This window comes from Nerophis lumbriciformis, linkage group LG16, assembly GCF_033978685.3.
Source record: "Nerophis lumbriciformis linkage group LG16, RoL_Nlum_v2.1, whole genome shotgun sequence".
Classification (NCBI taxonomy): domain Eukaryota; kingdom Metazoa; phylum Chordata; class Actinopteri; order Syngnathiformes; family Syngnathidae; genus Nerophis; species Nerophis lumbriciformis.
Genome location: NC_084563.2, coordinates 24475032 through 24497268, shown reverse-complemented (window position 1 = coordinate 24497268; position 22237 = coordinate 24475032). Strand labels below are relative to the sequence as shown.

General features: G+C 39.2%; 1 protein-coding gene across 2 annotated transcripts in view; it reads right to left on the bottom strand.

The window, feature by feature from the left end:
• The window catches only part of LOC133617114 (transcription factor COE1-like), a 148572-nt gene that overhangs the window by 93876 nt on the left and 32459 nt on the right, over nucleotides 1-22237 (bottom strand). For both annotated transcript variants that reach the window (XM_061976844.2, XM_061976845.2), the window contains exons 6-7: nucleotides 17061-17134; nucleotides 10015-10083 (exon numbers count right to left, since the gene is read on the bottom strand). In XM_061976844.2, the coding sequence (XP_061832828.2) occupies nucleotides 10015-10083; nucleotides 17061-17134 (143 nt within the window). The remainder of the gene's footprint in view (nucleotides 1-10014; nucleotides 10084-17060; nucleotides 17135-22237) is intronic.

Here is a 22237-nt window from a genome sequence, read left to right as displayed (position 1 = left end):
CATCAACAGTTTGTATTTTCCCTCACCTAAAAAATGTGCAGTATTTTAACAAGATAGAAACACGTACAAACAGTAAGTGAGAATAAAAGGCATGAATGAATGTTTAAAGTATAAAGAAAACTACAATAAAAATGTGAGTACAATATTGTACTCCAATACCTGGTGTGTGTACACTTAAACTACTTCCCTTTTGAATAATCAACCTGAAAAGTGAATCCAAATAAATACGATTAAAAATAATAATAATTTAAAAATCTATATTCCAGTATTTCTATATTTTTACACCATAAATTCCGAACTATAAGCCGCTACTTTTTTTCTACACTTTGAATCATGCGGCTTATAAAACGGTGTGGCAAATTCAAGGATTTTTCATTGCTGACGGGCATAATACAAATAGTAAAAAAAACAAAATAAAACTAGGAAATACACTGAAAAGGTGTGTTATTGTTTGTGCTATGGCGCCGTCTTCTAGACAAGTTCACTCACTGCAGGTGCTGCAATGTCCTTCCATTTAGTGCTTTCAACCGGAAGTACAAGTGCATAGCCTTTTTACTTGTATGGATTCTTCATTTATCACTCCAAACAACGTTTGTAAGTTTTACAATATAACTAAAACTGTTCTTACTTACTAAACCGTCCCATATGTGATGTCTGTAGGAGTGTGTTCATGTATATTTGTATGTGCTATTGTAATGTAATGAAGCTAGCGTTGTTAGCATTAGCTAATGTGCTAACACGTTCGAGTGTGTGTGTTAGTATTATTAACTTACAAGGGCGTTCTTTTTGTATTGTTTCAGTTTCACAAATTCCTCAGTAAATTCACCAAGACGTCACCATGGAGTTATTGGGTCTGTTTAGCTGATTGGAGAGCTAGCTTCCGCAGCTAGCGGGTCAATGAGGATGACTTCTGCTTTGTTTGATCAGCCGTTTTACTGCCGTGTTACAGACAGCGTTTGGACATAATTAAGGTATGTAGATAATTATTTACAGAATATTTCTGTGTAAATAACTAATTTCACAACTAGGGCTGGGCGATATATCGATATACACGATATATCGCGGGTTTGTCTCTGTGCAATATAGAAAATGACTATATCGTGATATCGAGTATACGTTCTCACGCAGTTGCTTTTAGCTGCGGGCATTACACTACAGGCTCTCCTCCTCTTTCCAGTCTCTCCTTCTCACAGACAGCAAGCGCACCTTCTTACCATACTTGCCAACCTTGAGACCTCCGATTTCGGGAAGTGGGGGGAGGGGGTGGACGTGGTCGGGGGTGGGGCGGGGGGCGTGGTTAGGGGCGTGGTTAAGAGGGGAGGAGTATATTTACAGCTAGAATTCACCAAGTCAAGAATTTCATATATATATATAGAAATACTTGACTTTCAGTGAATTCTAGCTATATATATATATTTATTTTATTATATATATGTATATATAAATAAAATAAATACTTGAATTTCAGTGTTCATTTATTTACACATATACACACACATAACACTCATCTACTCATTGTTGAGTTAAGGGTTGAATTGTCCATCCTTGTTCTGTCACTATTTTTCTAACCATGCTGAACACCCTCTCTGATGATGCATTGATGTGTGGCACGCACAAAAGTGCTTTCATCAAATGCATTCGAGTCTGGAATCTTCCATCTCTCCCTAGCATGGCCCAAAACCGGTCAATCTTTGCTTCCTGAGGAAGATCTTCAGTGCCAAGCCCTTGGTAGTCCACTACTTCTTCCCGGAGGCTATCCAGGTCCAATCGCAGCTGCGGCTTGGAACTTACAAGCTGTTATGAGAGTAGCGTATGTGTGTGTGTGTGGCCCTTTAATAGGTGAGCATGTGAGGTGAGTGACGTCAGTGAGTGTGTGGGCCAGAGAAGAGAGGGAGCGGTAGCGTGAGTGCGGGCAGGGACTAGTTTGTTTTGTGTTGGATTGGCTGTGTGCAAGCAATCAATAAAGCAAGATTTGAAACTAATCGCCGGACTCAGGCAGGAAAGGTGAAACAAAGCGTATTTCTTCATCTTACTCGTCGTCGGCGTCGCCATGGCTGTATTTTCCTCGTTCTTCTGCTTCGTCTCCTTGTTGTGTGCGCAGTTGTGCACTGCACTCTCTAAAAGCCGTATATGTTATTGATGTTATAGATGGCAGTATTGTCCTGTTTAAGAGTGTCACAACATTGCTGTTTACGGCAGACGAACTGCTTTACGATAGACAAAAACGTGGCTGCTGTTGTTGTGTGTTGTTACCACGCTGGGAGGACTAACAAAAAACCCACATAAGGAACCAAGAACTCGCCCTCGATCATTCTACAGTTATAATGTGATTGGGCAGGCACACTGTTTATATCGTGGGAAAGCGGACTCCGGTCCGCATGGAGCTGGAGGGGGCGTGGCCTCCAGCTCCGCCTGAATTTCGGAAGATTTTCGGGAGAAAATTTGTCCCGGGAGGTTTTCGGGAGAGGCGCTGAATTTCGTGAGTCTCCCGGAAAATCCGGGAGGGTTGGCAAGTATGCTTCTTACACACGTCACATACTGTCACGTCATACGTCACATACGTATACGCCCTCCCCGAGCAGACAGGTAGCAGCATGGCTAACGTTAGCTGTGATGCTAGCGGAGCGGTGCGAGCGCTAATACAAGAGAAAGAAGGTGCGAATCTGGTAACAAATGAAGGAATAATTAATTCTCCCAAAAAACAGCAGAGGGTCCATCGTCTGGCGGTGGTTTGGCTTCAAGTGGGAATATGTCGAACAGACAACCGTAATTTGTCAAGTGTTGGGCGAAAGCGTTGCTATAAAAAGTAGCATTACTGCTGTAACAAACAGTTCAGGGTGTCCCAAGTTACCGGAGTGTGTTAGGTAAGGAAGAGGAGTTTTGTCCCTCCAGAGTTGTTGCCGTAGGGCTGTGACGTATGGTGTGTGTGGTTGTGGAAAGAGGTGTGTGATGTTGACATTAAAGAAGCGGTGGCCACCGAATCTGCTCTAATGTCTCCCGCTTATTATATTATTAGATAAGTACACTGTATAGGCGAACGCAGGACACTCGGCTACAGTGCTAATATGTAGCATCATTTGAAAAGTCACCCGCTAGACAATAAAGAGGGCTTACTCCGCACGTCAATATCTCCGTTTGGTGCCACACCATCAAAATGCCGAGGCAAACATTTCCAGATCAAAACAGTATGAAAAAAAAAGTGATTTTTTTAGTTGTGATTTCCTTCTCTGCATGAAAGTTTTAAAGTAGCATATATTAATGAAGTATGAAAAAGAATGTTTTAATGTAGACACATAGAATCATCATACTGCTGTGATTATATGCATCAAGTGTTCATTCAAGGCTAAGGCAAAATATCGAGATATATATCGTGTATCGCAATATGGCCTTAAAATATTGCGATATTAAAAAAAGGCAATATCGCCCAGCCCTATTCACAACGTATATATCTGCGGCTTATAGTCCGATGCGGCTAATATATGGGGGTAATTCCCTAAAATTTGGTGGAATTCCATAATTGGGTGCGGCTTATATGCTGATGCGTTATATATTCCGGAAAATTCGGATGTATATATATACACACTCGACTGTGCGCCTTATAACCCGGTGCGCCTAATGAACGGAATAAGTTTGGTTGAGCTTACCCACCTTGAAGCTATATTATTTGGTACATTGTGTAATGATAAGTGTGACCAGTAGATGGCAGTCAAACATCATCAATCAATCAATCAAAGTTTATTTATATAGCCCTAAATCCCGAGTGTCTCAAAGGGTTGCGCAAGCCACAACGACATCCTCGGTACAGCGCCCACATCAGGGCAAGGAAAAACTCACAGTGGGATGTCAATGTGAATGACTATGAGAAACCTTGGAGAGGACAGCAGATGTGGGTGACCCCCCCCCCCCCTCCCTCTAGGGGAGACCGGATGCAATGGACGTCGAGTGGGTCTGACATAATATGGTGAAAGTCCAGTCCATAGTGGATCTAACATAATAGTGAGAGTCCAGTCCATAGTGGATCTAACATAATAGTGAGAGTCCAGTCCATAGTGGATCTAACATAATAGTGTGAGAGTCCAGTCCATAGTGGATCTAACATAATACTGTGAGAGTCCAGTCCATAGTGGATCTAACATAATACTGTGAGAGTCCAGTCCATAGTGGATCTAACATAATAGTGTGAGTCCAGTCCATAGTGGATCTAACATAATAGTGAGAGTCCAGTCCATAGTGGCTCTAACATAATAGTGAGAGTCCAGTCCATAGTGGATCTAACATAATAGTGAGAGTCCAGTCCATAGTGGATCTAACATAATAGTGTGAGAGTCCAGTCCATAGTGGATCTAACATAATAGTGAGAGTCCAGTCCATAGTGGATCTAACATAATTGTGTGAGAGTCCAGTCCATAGTGGATCTAACATAATAGTGTGAGAGTCCAGTCCATAGTGGATCTAACATAATAGTGAGAGTCCAGTCCATAGTGGATCTAACATAATAGTGTGAGAGTCTAGTCCATAGTGGATCTAACATAATAGTGTGAGTCCAGTCCATAGTGGATCTAACATAAAAGTGTGAGAGTCTAGTCCATAGTGGATCTAACATAATAGTGAGAGTCCAGTCCATAGTGGGGCCAGCTGAAGACCATCCTGAGCGGAGACGGGTCAGCAGCGCAGAAAGAGAGATACGTGTAGACTGCACTATGATGGTAATATGACTCAAGTAAACAACACCAACATGTTATATGTTCCATTGAAAATATAGAACATTACACACGGTGCTCAAAAATCCATCAAAATGTTTTAGTACGACTTTGGTAAGCTATGAAGCCGCACCGCTTGGTGGATTGTCGGTGCATTAAACATAGGAGTTTTATTATGGTGTGTGTATAAGGTAAGACATATTATCTGGCGTTTTTTCCGCAATATTATGCAAAAGCAACTTTTTTTTTACCTTCTGGTACCCGCTGATCTGTATTTGGGATCTGCATGAACCCTGAAAAATTGCGCGCATCCGTCTTTGTAGTCTGTGCCGACACCGTAGTCGATAAGCTTCTTCTTTTTCTCTATCTTCTTGTTATGGGACATTCATTCTCCGCTGTTGCCATTTCTAATATAAAGTAGTGTAATGTTCTTACTTATATCTGTCAGTAAACTCACCATGAAAGCACTAAAACATACCAGTGTAGTGAGTTTACATTATTTACCCAAGGAACTTTAGTTATTAGAGAGTTCCGGTCAGACGGTTTTTCATGGGACACATTTCTGGTGTTGTTGTTTCCGGGTGAGGAGATGCTGCTCCATTATTGATTGAAATAAAGTGTGAATGTCATTAAAACAGTTAGCTCCATCTTTTGACACTTCTTCCACTCCCGTCCTTGCACGCTACACAGCTACAACAAAGATGACGGGGAGAAGACACTGCCAGAGGTGAGCCACGTAAATAAGACCGCCCACAAAACGGCGCATCCTGAAGCGACTGTGAGAAAGCGGCTTGAAGATGATCTGTAAAACATCATCTATGCAACATTTTGACCAAAGAACCACCATTACATGTTATGTAGACCACAAGAAAAAAAAAAATTCAATAATATGACTCCCTTAATGCCCTATAATCCGGTGCGCCTTTTTTATGAAAAAAGATAAAAAAATAGACCATTCATTGGCAGTGCGCCTTATAATCCAGTGCACCCTATGGTCCGGAAAATACGGTGTATATATATAAATATATATACACGTATATATATATATTTTTTTTTTCCATAATAAAAAAACCCTGAAAAGCGAAACCAAACGCTGCTTAGTTTCCCTACTTTCCTTTCCAAATGTCGACGCTAAATTTGCGTGTGCTGAAAAAACCCCACCGTGCCACAGGGAATCGGTTCTCATCGTTCTCTTAGAAGAGCCGTTCCAAAGACTTGATTCGCTTGTGAACATCCCATCTTGACAGCATGTAAGCCCCGCCCCCACAACCAGCATTCTGCCATGAGTGCGTAAGTGTGTGTAGAAACATCCACACGCACACTCATTCACAAAGTAAACAAGTCTAAAACAGCGACAGATACTTGACCCCTGACCTGCACTTATTGTGTGTGTGTGTGTGTGTGTGTGTGTGTGTGTGTGTGTGTGTGTGTGTGTGTGTGTATGTGTGTGTGTGTGTGCGTGTGTGCGTGAGAGTCAACATAAAATGTGGTCATGTGATGCACTGTGTCCAAATCAGCAATGTGCTGCTTTTATAGTAAATCTATACTCTTAATCTGTCAGACTGCGATCGATGTGCAAGGCTTGCTGGGAAGGTTCCGCCGGGGCAGATAACCAACGCCTCCCCCGTCCTCCACCCCCCACCCTCCACCCCGCGCATGATGTGTTTCCGCATCTACAATTTGTGTCATTGCAACGTTGTGTTGTTGTTTTGAGAGGCAAGGCATGATGGGAAAAGTAGTGTTTTACTGTGGGATACAACCAGGGGAGGGGGGGGGCGATGGCTTTGACAGCGGGTGCGCCCCGGTGGGTGGGCGGAGACTAACGCTGACAAGATGTGTGTAGAGGTCAGAGGTTGCTTTTCATGCTCATCACTTTAGAGATGACATCAAAGCTAGCAATGATGTTAGCAGAACAAGTGTGTGTGTGTGTGTGGGGGGGGTCACAGCCTCCATGTAAGGCCTAACCATTAAGGGTTTGTGGGTAATTCCAGCACTACACTGTGACACTTTTGGTCAATTTATGGTGCGCCCAGGCACCTCCTGCACACGTCTAATTGCAGTATTAGCGTGGAACAAGCTGCCATTAACTGCGCTCGCTTGCACGCTCACACGCACGCACGCACGCACGCAGGCACGCACGCACGCACGCACGCAGGCACGCACGCAGGCACTTTTTTTTAAAGTCGTCCCCACAAAGTCGCAAAAAAGACTGCAGTTTTGGTGCAAAAAGGTCAGAGGTGGACTAAAAATGGAAGTGTGTGTGTGTGTGTGTGTGTGTGTGTGTGTGTGTGTGTGTGTGTGTGTGTGTGTGTGTGTGTGTGTGTGTGTCCAAGACATGACGGTGACACTAAATGTCGTACTGTAGCTGCTACACAACATCATTTGCATGATGGCTCACTAAATGTGCGTGTCTTGTCATAAATCTTCTCTTTCTTAACAGCCACTAAAATGCAGAGAAACAACCCGTCGCCATAAATCTCCATCACACCACCTCTATGGTCCGTGTGTGTGTGTGTGTGTGTGTGTGTGTGTGTGTGTGTGTGTGTGTGTGTGTGTGTGTGTGTGTGTGTGTGTGTGTGTGTGTGTGTGTGTGTGTGTGTGTGTGTAAATGTCTCAGCCAAAGTTGTCAATTGCTGGTATATTCTATTATTCTTGTATTCTTTTCTTGTTCTGCTCTATTAAGGGCTTCAGCTTTCAATTATTTTAATAATCGAGTAATCTGTCGATTAGCTTGTTCGATTATTCGGATAAAACACACTTTATAGCCTCAATGTGTATTTTAGGGGAAATAGTTGAAATAAACAAATATTTTTGTACTTGCCATAACCATTACCTTCTCTTTACCTTCTTTGACTGTCTAACTTATGTTACCTTTTATTTACCTTCTATTTAACTTATGTTACCTTTCATTTACCTTCTATTTAACTTATGTTACCTTTCATTTACCTTATTTTAAATTTTATTTACCTTCTTTTTAACTTATTTGACCTATTGCTTAACTTCTTTTTACCTTTTTTGACCGTCTTTGGCCTTTTATAGTCCTTTTTTCACCTTGTATCTATTTTAATTACCTTTTATTTAACTTCTTTCACCTTTTATTTATCTTTTTTAACCTTATATTTACCTTTTAGTGACATTCTATTGACCTTTTATTGACCTTATTTTACCTTTTACTAACAACTTTTAACTTGTATTTACTTTCTTTTACCTTTAACCTTTTTTAGTCCTTACCTTCTTTGACTGTCTCTTACCTTTTATATTCCTTTTTTACATTTCATTTACCTTCTTTTACCTCCTATTTAACTTCTTATTACCTTTCATTTACATTATTTTACCTTCTACTGTATTTAACTTCTATTTACCTTTTTAACCGTCCTTTACCTTTAATAGTCCTTGTATCTATCTTTTATTTAACCTTCTTTTTAACTTATTTTACCTTTTATTTACCTTATTTTACATTTTATTTACCTTCTATTTTATTTAACTTCTTTTTAACTTATTCGACCTATTGTTTAACTTCTTTTTACCTTTTCTGACCGTCTTTAGCCTTTTATAGTCCTTTTTTCACCTTGTATCTATTTTAATTACCTTTTATTTAACTTCTTTCACCTTTTATTTATATTTTTTAACCTTATATTTACCTTTTAGTCACATTCTACTGACCTTTTTTTGACCTTATTTTACCTTTTATTAATAACTTTTAACTTGTGTTTACTTTCTTTTACCTTTAACCTTTTTTAGTCCTTCCCTTCTTTGACTGTCTCTTACCTTCTTTTACCTCCTATTTAACTTCTTATTACCTTTAATTTACATTATTTTACCTTCTACTGTATTTAACTTCTATTTACCTTATTAACCATCTTTTACCTTTAATAGTCCTTTTTTACCTTTTATCTATCTTTTATTTAACCTTCTATTTAACGTATTTTACCTTTTATTTACCTTCTATTTTATTTTACCTTAGTTGACCATCTTCTACCTTCTATTTATCTTTTTAGTGCTACCTTGACCTTCTACTTACCTCCTTTTACTTTTTTTTGACCTTCTTTAAACTTATATTTACCTTTCACCGTTACCATCTTTTTACCTTTTTTTTCTTTTAACCTTTTTTAGTCCTGACCTTCTTTGACTGTCTCTTACCTTCTATATTCCTTTTTTTTTTAACATTTCATTTACCTTCTTTTACCTTCTATTTAACTTCTTATTACCTTTAATTTACATTATTTTACCTTCGACTGTATTTAACTTCTATTTACCTTTTTAACCGTCTTTTACCTTTAATAGTCCTTGTATCTATCTTTTATTTAACCATCTATTTAACTTATTTTACCTTTTATTTACCTTCTATTTTATTTTACCTTAGTTGACCATCTTCTACCTTCTGTTTACCTATTTAGTGCTACCTTGACCTTCTACTTTCCTCCTTTTACCTTTTTTTGACCTTCTTTTGACTTATATTTACCTTTCATCGTTACCATCTTTCTACCTTTTTTTTTGTGCCGTATGGATTTTATAATTTTTTTAATGAGTTTGACTCATTAAATGATTAATTGAAGCAACAGAATATAAATCATAGCTCTTTTTTTAATACAATTAATCGATTAATTTGATTAAAGGTTGGAGATTATTTCTATCCTGTTTAAAAACAAATGAAGCTATTGTTGATTTCACAAAGGCCCAAAGCAAGAATATGCTTGTTAATGTGTATGTGTGTGTGTGTGTGTGTGTGTGTGTGTGTGTGTGTGTGTGTGTGTGTGTGTGTGTGTGTGTGTGTGTGTGTGTGAGTGTGCGTGTGGCTGCGGTCCAAAGCCTCTCTAACGAGCCAACGCGGACCAACTACTTCCTGTCTGCCGACTTCCTGCGAGGTCAGCAGGTCCCACCTGTGCGTCCAATCACAAGCTGGCGTCGTGACAGACAGCCGCCGGCTCCAAGGACACGTGGTGCGGTGGGAGCCGACAGCGAGGACGCGCGTGGTGTGACTACAGGAGGCGGGAGTGTGACTGACAGGCAGGTGACGCCGCCGGGAAAGATTTGAGACCTTGACGAGCGCCGAGGGTTGTTTTGTTTTCCTCTCTCTTGTCGGACGTTTGGACGGCGAGGCATGGCGGGCGCGTCTTAACGACCTGTCACGCGGCGACCACAGGTGAGGCGGGAGAGACGCGCGAGGACACAAGACAAGCGTTTGGATTTGATGGGCTCTTCGGGACACCACCATTGCGTGTCCGTGCAGAAACATCACAAGTAACTGTCAGGAACTTCCTGTTCGGGGCAATAACACACACACACACACACACACACGAGGGCGGGCTCCTACCTGTCGATGATGACGGGGTCCGAGGGCGTCTCGTTACGATTTCCACAACTTTTTTTGTCACAACAGCGACTGTAGAGGAAACAACAGACGGTTACTACGGCAACAGATGACACAATATTTACCTGACTTTAACATTTATATATGTACAAATAAAATTAAAAGAGCACATACAGCAATTATGATAAGAATATGTATATATTAACTCTAAGATTATTTTGCTGTGATTTAATTCATACAAAATTTGACTCACACAAATGGAAAATAATATGTTACATATAGGCCATTAAATATAATATAAATGTTAATTATACATTTCACTTTATAATCTCTGATTAGAACTCATGTAAATGAATTAGCATTTATTAATGAATGCTCGTACGTGTAAAAACATGCAATAATAATAGTAAATATGTGTAATTTGATCTATAACATACAAGTACACTGCAAAAAGTCAGTGATCAAAAACAAGAAAAAAAAAAGAGGGGTATTTTATTTGAACTAAGCAAAATTATCTGCCAATAGAACAAGAAAATTTGGCTTGTCAAGACTTTCCAAAACAAGTAAAATTAGCTAACTTCAATGAACCCAAAAATACCTTAAAATAAGTATATTCTCACTAATAACAAGTGCACTTTTCTTGGTAGAAAAAAAAAGAGACCTTTTTGCTCAATATGTTGAAAATATTCTTAAATTAAGTAAATGCTAGTGCCATTATCTTGACATAATGATATGCGCTCGGCATTATGATTTTTGTTTTCATGCTTGAAGTAAGAAATTATTACTTTAAAAAAGTAGTTTTATACTTGTGAGTGTTAATGAGTCTGACACAGCTTTGCAACAGTTGATATTCTAGTTTCAAGCATGTTTTACTCAATATAGGTCATAATATCTCAGCAACAAGCTGTAATATCTTACTGAGATAATTTAGGACCAAAACCCTTAAAACAAATAAAACACTAACATAAAATCTGCTTAGTGAGAAGAATTATCTTATCAGACAGAAAATAAGCAAATATCACCCTTATTTGAGATATTTCATCTTACTTAGATTTCAGTTTTTGTAGTGTAGTGGTAATGTTATGCAACTATAAGTCTTGTTCAAATACTACAGTGTACAATGTTAATTATTAAATACTATAAATAATTTGAATTATTACTGAAAGAATATGTGATATCTATAAATAATGGTAAATAAACGTCAATTATTATTAATAGTATTAATTAAAATAATTTATATATATATATATTTGTAAAAATTAATGATAATTATTTGTATAATACTAATTATTATAATTGCATACATTTAATTTGAAAGTGCCTGTCCAACAACAAATAGGAAATGTGTGCCCTTTTTTTTTTAAATGACGGGCGGCTGACAGGAAAGCATTCTTTATGATCATCATAAATATCTACAAGAAGCTATTTTATTTTGGGAAAGAAAAAAAAACATTTTGTTCCAGCATCCAGCTGAGCTCGAGCCAAGGTCACCAAAGTCTGGACCACGCCCAGCGACGGCGGCACATCCGTGCATACGACTCCACCGCCCGTGCCAAGTGCGCACCCGCGTGCCAAAAACTCCTACACACACACACCTCACATGTCATTATTATTAATTCAGGATATTTCATTCCTAAATGTTACATGTGAACAACACAGAAAGCAGCATGGTAATAGACGATAAGATCATGTGACCTATCAGAATAACCACGACCTCATTAACATATCCTCTGCTAATTCTTCAAAAAGAATCGCTTCGGCCCGACCGGGCCCTGACGCTGCGGCGCCCCGCCGTCCTGAATGGCATTGCCATTTCACGCGGGCGTGATGAATGATTGATAGTGCGGCCAGAAAGCGTCGCGTGTGTGAGGAAGTGCGACTGTTGTGCTATTCCCTTCGCTACTTGCAGCCATTAGCCAAACTTCCAGGAGACCAATTAGCAATCGGCACCCGCGGGTGCTGCTGTGGTGACAAAGTGCCACTGAAGTGTAATAAACAAACTGGACCCCGGGAGCTCGGCTGGCCCCGCGCCCCTACCACCCCCAAGGCCTCCCCCCGCCCCCGGGGATCACGCCCACAAAGACCAAAACAAACCTTGGCACCGCGTCCACAAGATCGCCTTAATGACGTTTCCCCTTGGGCCGCTAGCCGCCTAATGACGGAGTGGTGTGCGATGTCATTCATTTTGACTCGTCAGGTGTGTCCCACACACACACACACACACACACACACACACACACACACACACACACACACACACACACACACACACACACAGTGGTGCCAGTTGGATCAGTGACCACACAAGCATCATCACACACACTTCACACATCTACAAACCCCGTTTCCATATGAGTTGGGAAATTGTGTAAGATGTAAATATAAACGGAATACAATGATTTGCAAATCCTTTTCAACCCATATTCAGTTGAATGCACTACAAAGACAAGATATTTGATGTCCAAACTCATAAACTTTATTTTTTTTGCAAATAATAATTAACTTAGAATTTCATGGCTGCAACACGTGCCAAAGTAGTTGGGAAAGGGCATGTTCACCACTGTGTTACATGGCCTTTCCTTTTAACAACACTCAGTAAACGTTTGGGAACTGAGGAGACACATTTTTTAAGCTTCTCAGGTGGAATTATTTCCCATTCTTGCTTGATGTACAGCTTAAGTTGTTCAACAGTCTGGGGGTTTCCGTTGTGGTATTTTAGACGTCATAATGCGCCACAAATTTTCAATGGGAGACAGGTCTGGACTACAGGCAGGCCAGTCTAGTACCCACACTCATTTACTATGAAGCCACGTTGATGTAACACATGGCTGATTGTCTTGCTGAAATAAGCAGGGGCGTCCATGGTAACGTTGCTTGGATGGCAACATATGTTGCTCCAAAACCTGTATGTACCTTTCAGCATTAATGGCGCCTTCACAGATGTGTAAGTTACCCATGTCTTGGGCACTAATACACCCCCATACCATCACAGATGCTGGCTTTTCAACTTTGCGCCTAGAACAATCCGGGTGGTTCTTTTCCTCTTTGGTCCGGAGGACACGACATCCACAGTTTCCAAAAACAATTTGAAATGTGGACTCGTCAGACCACAGAACACTCTTCCACTTTGTATCAGTCCGTCTTAGATAAGCTCAGGCCCAGCGAAGCTGACGGCGTTTCTGGGTGTTGTTGATAAACGGTTTTCGCTTTGCATAGGAGAGTTTTAACTTGCACTTACAGATGTAGCGACCAACTTTAGTTACTGACAGTGGGTTTCTGAAGTGTTCCTGAGCCCATGTGGTGATATCCTTTACACACTGGTGTCGCTTGTTGATGCAGTACAGCCTGAGGGATCGAAGATCATGGGCTTAGCTGCTTACGTGCAGTGATTTCTCCAGATTCTCTGAACCCTTTGATGATATAACGGACCGTAGATGGTGAAATCCCTAAATTCCTTGCAATAACTGGTTGAGAAAGGTTCTTCTTAAACTGTTCAACATATTGCTCACGCATTTGTTGACAAAGTGGTGACCCTCGCCCCATCCTTGTTTGTGAATGACTGAGCATTTCATGGAATCTACTTTTATACCCAATCATGGCACCCACCTGTTCCCAATTTGCCTGTTCACCTGTGGGATGTTCCAAATAAGTGTTTGATGAGCATTCCTCAACTTTATTAGTATTTATTGCCACCTTTCCCAACTTTTTTGTCACGTGTTGCTGGCATCAAATTCTAAAGTTAATGATTATTTGCAAAAAAAAAAATGTTTATCAGTTTGAACATCAAATATGTTGTCTTTGTAGCATATTCAACTGAATATGGGTTGAAAAGGACTTGCAAATCATTGTATTTCGTTTATATTTACAACTCACACAATTTCCCAACTCATATGGAAACGGGGTTTGTACAAGAGAGATCTTCTGCACGTCACCTCACATGAACACACACACCCACACAGACAGACACGCACGCACGCACAAAGGCGATCCCTCAGGAAGAATCAGAGCTCCAATAAGGTGTGAGTGCACGGGTCAGTGGTTGAGGTCAGAGGACAAGTGATGTGATTACAGGAGGGCCCCTGAGGGGGGCGCCGCGGAGGAGGCCAATCCCAGCTGGCGCCGCCCCGGTCCCGGAATGTTCACGACGGGCGGTCCACGTTGGCAAGCCAGCCAACTTTGGCGCCGAGGTTTGGCAGTGTCCGTTGCCACGGCGACGGACCTGTCCGACGCCCCCCCGGTGTTGGGGGTCTGACTCGCGTTAACGTCCACTCTGATCACGTCTGAACTCGTAAATCCATTAACGGGACTAACGAGACGCGGCGGACGTGTTGATTGGTGCCATCAACACCACGACGACAGCGCACAGCTGCTGTTTGCTCTCTCACACACACACACACACACACACACACACACACACACACACACACACACACACACACACACACACACACACACACTCTTATATTTGTTACCCTCCTGAGACCTCTGAAAGGGACAAACGGGAGAAAATGGATGGATGGATGGACATACTATGCAAATATAAAAAAGCTTGTTGTGAAAAATGAGTTGGAATTTCACAAGAAAAACTTTGTTCGGCAGTGTTATAATAAAACCTGCTCAGTGGCCTAGTGGTTAGAGTGTCCGCCCTGAGATCGGTGGGTTGTGAGTTCAAACCCGAGTCATGCCAAAGACTATAAAAATGGGAGTCAATACCTCCCTGCTTGGCACTCAGCATCAAGGGTTGGAATTGGGGGTTAAATCACCAAAATTATTCCCGAGCGTGGCCACCGCTGCTGCTCACTGCTCCCCTAACCTCCCAGGGGGTGAACAAGGAGATGGGTCAAATGCAGAGGACAAATTTCACCACACCTGGTGTGTGTGTGACAATCATTGGTACTTTAACTTTAACTTGAACTAAAAGTCGTAATTTTACGCAATGCATGTCAAAATTTTACAAGAAAAACTGAACATTTGTGCAATATTATGATAAAAGTTGGAATTTTACTCAATAACTGTCGCAATTTTACAAGAAAAGCTGAACATTTTGGCAATTTGATGAAAAGAGTTATAATTTTACTCGACAAAAGTCACAATTTTAGAAAGAAAGCTTAAAATTTTGGCAATATTACAATAATAATCTGAATTTTACTTGGCAAAATGATGACAAAAGTAATAATTTTACTCAAAAAAATAATATTTTACAAAAAAACAAAAAAAATGGCAATATTGTGATAAAAGTCAGAATTTTATATGACAAATGTCACCACTTTGCAGTAAAAAGTAATACTTTTACATCAAAAAGTAATCATTTTATGAGAAAATATTGCAATATTACAGAAACAGAAAGAATATGAGAAATTGTTTCCAATTTTATAAGAAAAAAGTCGACACATTGTGAGAAAAAGACTGCTTTTAGTTCTTTGGATTTTTTATTTATTCAATCTTCATTATTTACTTTAAGTTATTACAGTACGTCTCTATATTTTATGTATATAAAACCTACTCAGTGGCCTAGTGGTTAGAGTGTCCGCCCTGAGATCGGTGGGTTGTGAGTTCAAACCCCGGCCGAGTCATACCAAAGACTATAAAAATGGGATCCATTACCTCCCTGCTTGGCACTCAGCATCAAGGGTTGGAATTAGGGGTTAAATCACCAAAATGATTCACGAGCGCGGCCACCGCTACTGCTCACTGCTCCCCTCACCTCCCAGGGGGTGAACAAGGGGATGGGTCAAATGCAGAGGACACATTTCACCACACCTAGTGTGTGTATGAAGTGAAGTGAAGTGTGAAGTGAATTACATTTATATAGCGCTTTTTCTCAAGTGACTCAAAACTCTTTACATTGTGAAACCCAATATCTAAGTTACATTTAAACCAGTGTGGGTGGCACTGGGAGCAGGTGGGTAAAGTGTCTTGCCCAAGGACACAACGGCAGATGGCGGAAGCGGGGATCGAACCTGCAACCCTCAAGTTGCTGGCACGGCCGCTCTACCAACCAAGCTATACCGCCCCTGACATGACAATCATTGGTACTTTAACTTTAACTAAAAGTCGTAATTTTACGCAAAACAAGTCAAAATTTTACAAGAAAAACACATTTGTGCAATATTATGATAAAAGTTGGAATTGTACTCAACAGTCACAATTTTACAAGAAAAGCTTAACATTTTGGCAATTTATATGAAAAGAGTCGTAATTTCACTAGACAAAATTCACAATTTTAGAAAGAAAACTTAAAATTTTGGCAATATTAGAAAGAAAACTTAAAATTTTGGCAATATTAGAGTAATTTACTAAATTATACTTGGCAAAATGATGACGAACGTCATAATTTTACTCAAAAAATTACTATTTTACAAGAACAACAAAAAAAATGGCAATATTGTGATAAAAGTCAGAATTTTATATGACAAATGTCACCACTTTGCAGTAAAAAGTAATAATTTTACATCAAAAAGTAAGCATTTTATGAGAAAATATTGCAATATTGCAGAAACAGAAAGAATATGAGAAATTGTTCCCAATTTTTTAAGACAAAAGTCGACACATTGTGAGAAAAAGACTGCTTTTAGTTCATTGATTTTTTTTATTTATTTAATCTTCATTATTTACTTCAAGTTATTACAGTACGTCTCTATATACTTGTTTTTTTTAATTATTATTAATTTTGGCCAAAGGGGGCGCATTTCAATTTCTTACACACACTTGTTATTTCATATGGGGGAGGACTTTTAAAAGCGACAGAGTCTATTTGAAAAATCCCTCCTTTTTGGGACCACACTCATTTTGGTAGATTTCACCACCAGGGGTGCAAATGAGACATTCTCTATTAGATGCAATGGTTTTCTGTATTGGGACCATGATTTATGTCCTAACTTGTTCACACCTCCTCATATGGAAGCTACTTTTCCTTGTTGATGTCTCAAGAAGGGTAGAAATACAAGAACACACACACACACACACACACACACACACACACACACACACACACACACACACACACACACACACACACACACACACACTCACACACACAAGTCAAGTACCTGCACATGATCTCGTGCGTGAGTAGGACGCGACACATTTCGGGGTTCTTGTCCTGTCCCTCGTACAGGATGGGCTGTGGACATGAGAAAAAAAACAAGAGGTTTGTAGAACCAAGGCAGAGTGGAACCCCCTATTAAGACCCTCTCTATTTTGGAGCCAAATATGCCTCCATTTGCCAATGTTTCATTCATTCATTTTGTGTCCCGCCTGCAGGACAAAAAACAGGGCACAGCTTTTTTGGAGGAGGCGCAGCCCTCCACAGTACACTACGAGTCACTTCTCAGCACTGCGGCGTGTGTGTCTTCTCTATGTTTAGTTTCCTTTGGACTATTTGGCTAACTCCATATGAGTCCCAAAAGGACAACAGATTACCTTCTTCTTTCCACGCTGGTCTATTTGCGGGAAGTACTTTAAGGGCCATACATTATTAGAGTAGATAAATGAACAAAGATTTCATTTGTACTAAAGAAACAAAGTATGGAGGAATCGACCAAAGCAAGTTTTATTTGGGATGAGACCGGACTTTTTTGGAAAAAGGTGGCTACTCTCTGTCTGCGCTCCTTTCTTGTCACTTCCTTCTCTGCCGATGTGAATGTACTGAAAGTTCCTACGCTTTGAGCCCTGCGGCTTATAAAACGCTGGTTAAAGCTTTGAACCGGAAGTATAAGTGCCGTTTCGTCTTTTAGCCGTCTATAGCGTTTTAGCCGTCCATAGCGTTTGTACTCTTATGGATTCTTCCTCCATCGCTTCAAGTAACATTTGAAGGTTTTACAATACGAATGAAACAATTCTTACTTATTAAAGTGTCCTGTGTGTGATGTGGAGGGATTTCATGCATATATGTGCATGCTAACGTAATGTAATGACACTTGCTAATATGCTAACAAGTGTCTGTGTTAGTATTGTTAACTTACAAAGGCATTCTTTTTGTATTGTTTCAGTTTCACAAATTCCTCAGTAACTTCACCAAAACGCCACCGTGGAGTTATTGAGTCTGTTTAGCTGATTGGAGAGCCAGCTTGCACAGCTAGTGGGTCCATGACGACGACTTCTGTTTTGTTTGATCAGCCGTTTTACTGCCGTGTTACAGACACCGTTTAGAAACAATTGAGGTATGTAAATAAACATTTAAAGAATATTTCTGTGTGAATAACTTCTTTAACAACGTATATATCTGCAACTTATAGTACGGTGTGGCAAATACAGTACATTCTGGACTATAAGTCGCTACTTTTTTCTTACACTTTGAACCCTGCAGCTAATAAAACGGTGCGGCTAAGTTATGGATTTTTCTCCGATAACAGCCATAATAAAAATAAATTTAAAAAAATAAACATACACCTAGAAAGCGTTATATTTTTTGTGCTATACCGTCATCTTATGGACGAGTTTAGCCACAGCATGTGTCCTTCCCTATACAGAGTGCTTTATTTTTTCTGTCCAACTGGAGTGCAGTGTTTGTCTTCCAGCCGTCCATAGCGTTTCTACTTGTATGGGATTCTTCATTTATCACTCCAAGCAACACTTGTAAGTTTTACAATATAACCAAAACAATTCTTACTTAATAAAGCGTCCCATGTGTGAGGTCTGTAGGGGTGTTTTCATGCACATTTGTTAATGCTATCGTAATCTAATAAAGCTAGCGTTAGCTAATTTGCCAACACATTTACAAGTGTCTGTGTTAATAATAATAATACTATATATTTTTGTATTGTTTCAGTTTCACAAAATCCTCAGTCAATTCACCAAAACGTCACTGTGGAGTTATTGAGTCTGTTTAGCTGATTGGAGAGCTAGATTCCGCAGCTAGGGGGTACATGACGACGACTTCTGTATTGTTTGATCAGCCGTTTTACTGCCGTGTAACAGACACCATTTGGAAACAATTAAGGTATGTAAATAAATATTTACAAATTCTGTGTAAATAACTCATTTCACAACATCTGTCCGGCTAATATACAGAAAAACTAGATTTTTCCCAAATGTAGTGGGTGCGGTCTAAAGTCAGGAAAATACGGTAAGTGGATTTTAATTTTTTAGATGTTTATAACTGTAGCCGTATGGTTGTTGAAATGAAGGATTTTTTTTTTTATTTCTGATTGTTTGTGAGGGCACCGCATGTTGTGTTGGCTTGTCATTTAATAGAAAGTTGATCCTGCTTCTTCTGTTTGTTTGATGTACAGTACTGCATCACATGTTGTGTTGTGTTCAAAGTGTACAAACTAGGGATGTCCAATAATGGCTTTTTGTCGATATCCGATATTGTCCAACTCTTTAATTACAGATACCGATATCAACCGATACTGATGTATACAGTCGTGGAATTAACACATTATTATGCCTAATTTGGAAAACCAGGTATGGTGAAGATCAGGTCCTTTTTTTTAAAAATAATAAAATAAAATAAGATAAATAAATTAAAAACGTTTTCTTGAATAAAAAAGGAAGTAAAACAATATAAAAACAGTTACATAGAAACTAGTAATTAATGAAAATTAGTAAAATTAACTGTTAAAGGTTAGTACTATTAGTGGACCAGCAGCACGCACAATCATGTGTGCTTACGGACTGTATCCCTTGTAGACTGTATTGATATATATTGATATATAATGTAGGAACCAGAATATTAATAACAGAAAGAAACAATCCTTTTGTGTGAATGAGTGTGAATGAGTATAAATGGGGAGGGAGGTTTTTTGGGTTGGTCCACTAATTGTAAGTATATCTTGTGTTTTTTATGTTGATTTAATAAAAAACAAAAAACAAAAAACGATACCGATAATAAAAAAAACGATACCGATAATTTCCGATATTATATTTTAAAGCATTTATCGGCCGATAATATCGTCAGGCCGATATTATCGGACATCTCTAGTCCAAACCTTTGCTCAAGTATGAACTCTAGACGAGGCTGCAAGCCATTATTCATATTTACTTATTAATATTTACGTAGGGAACATTTAAGCAGTGGAGACATTTTGCCACCCTGTTGTAGTGCATGTGAGGACGTTGTGTGGACATTGTTGACGTGCGTGTGTGTGTGTGTGTGCGTGCGTGCGTGCGTGCGTGCGTGCGTGCGTGCGTGCGTGCGTGCGTGCGTGTGTATGTATAGAGCTTCACACACTCTTTAACGTCGTCAATGAACTTCATTCACTCTAACGGCTCCTCGCGGGCTTTCATCGATTTGCCGGGGCTCCAGCCGACCTGTCTGTCAGTGCTCTGCGTGTGTGTGTGTGTGCGTGTGCATGTGTGTGTGTGTGTGTGTGTGTGTGTGTGTGTGTGTGTGTGTGTGTGTGTGTGTGTGAGAGAGTAAGGAGGTGTCGGCAGGGTGGTCTCCAGTGGGTCGCGCTGTGCCACATGCGGCTTATTGATCAGCTCCATGGCCGACGCCGTGTCGGCCCCCTCGGACAATCGATGGCTGACATGCAGACGGGGCGGAGGGGAGGGGGGGGGGGGTCGCTTTTGTGGGCGGGGTCATGTTATTAAATATGGACCGTATGTGGCGAGGTAAAAGAGAATCACAGGCCGAAATTTTGTGGATCGTTATTTCCCGAGCCGTGAGAGGTGATCCAGTTTCACTTGATTGGGAGGAAAATGGTGATTTATTTTCTACAAATAATATATTTGTTGATTTATCTACTCCAGTGATGTACAGTGACGGGCACGACAATTCAATACTCTGAATGTACGTCATTAAGTTGTGTATCCATTAAGAGCCGTTAAATGTAAAATATGTGTCTCAAAGTCCCAAAAGGGTCCAGTCATTAAATCATATACATGTTTGTTTGTTTTTTTACGTACAACTGTAAAAGATCTATAGATTAACTTTTATATTAACTTCAGTTGACATAAAGTTTACATTTTAATTAATTTAAGACATTTTCTTTTTTTGTCAGAGAAAACCCAGTTTCTATTGGCAAAAACACAAACAATTCAATTTTTCCCCCAAAAAACGTTCTAATTGGAATAATTGATGTGAAGTAATTGGATCCTTAAATAAGTCAATAATTCATGACATTTTTTTTACCAAAATCAGGGGATACAAAAAGCCCCCACTCATAAAAGTGTTAAAAATAAGTTATACATCAATATATATTATTTTCATCTGTAGCTCACTAGTGTCAAACTCAAGGACCGGGGGCCAGACCTGGTCTGCCATATCATTTTATATGGCCCTGGAAATAATAGGCATTTATAAACTACTTCATCTTTTATCTGATTAAATATATTTGTTATTTCTAGTTTGACGGGGAAAAAAATTTAATTTAAAATTGATACAATTTAATAATGCATCAAATTTTATATCATCATACATTCCTAATTTTTGGGGAGAAAATGTCAATACTTAAATATCTGCTAGACTTATGATCTCAATCAAATTGGATCCTTAAATAAGTCAATAATTCATCACATTGTTTTTTTTGTTTTTTGTTTTTTTTTACAATGAGTTTAAAAAAATCAGAGGATCAAAAAGCCCCCACTCATAAAAGTGTTAAAACTAAATTATACATCAATATATATTATTTTCACTTTCAACGATTAAATGTGTTGATCACTAGTGTCAAACTCAAGGACCGGGGGCCAGACCTGGTCCGCCATATCATTTTATATGGCCCTGGAAATAATAGGCATTTATAAACTACTTAATCTTTTATCTGATTAAATATATTTGTTATTTCTAGTTTGACGGAAACAAAAATGCCATTTAAAATTGATACCATCTAATAATGCATCAAATTTTATATCATCATACATTCCTATTTTGGGGGAAAAATAGATATACTTAAATATCTGCTTAACTTATGATTTCAATCAAAATTGGATCCTTAAATAAGTCAATAATTCATGTCATTGTTTTTGATTTTTGATTTTTTTTTTAACAATGAGTTTTAAAAAAATCAGGGGATCTAAAAAGCTCCCACTCATAAAAGTGTTAAAAATAAGTTATACATCAATATATATTATTTTCATCTGTAGATCACTTGTGTCAAACTCAAGGACCGGGGGCCAGACCTGGTCCGCCATATCATTTTATATGGCCCTGGAAATAATAGGCATTTATAAACTACTTCATCTTTTATCTGATTAAATATATTTGTTATTTCTAGTTTGACGGGGAAAAAATTTAATTTAAAATTGATACAATCTAATAATGCATCAAATTTTATATCATCAT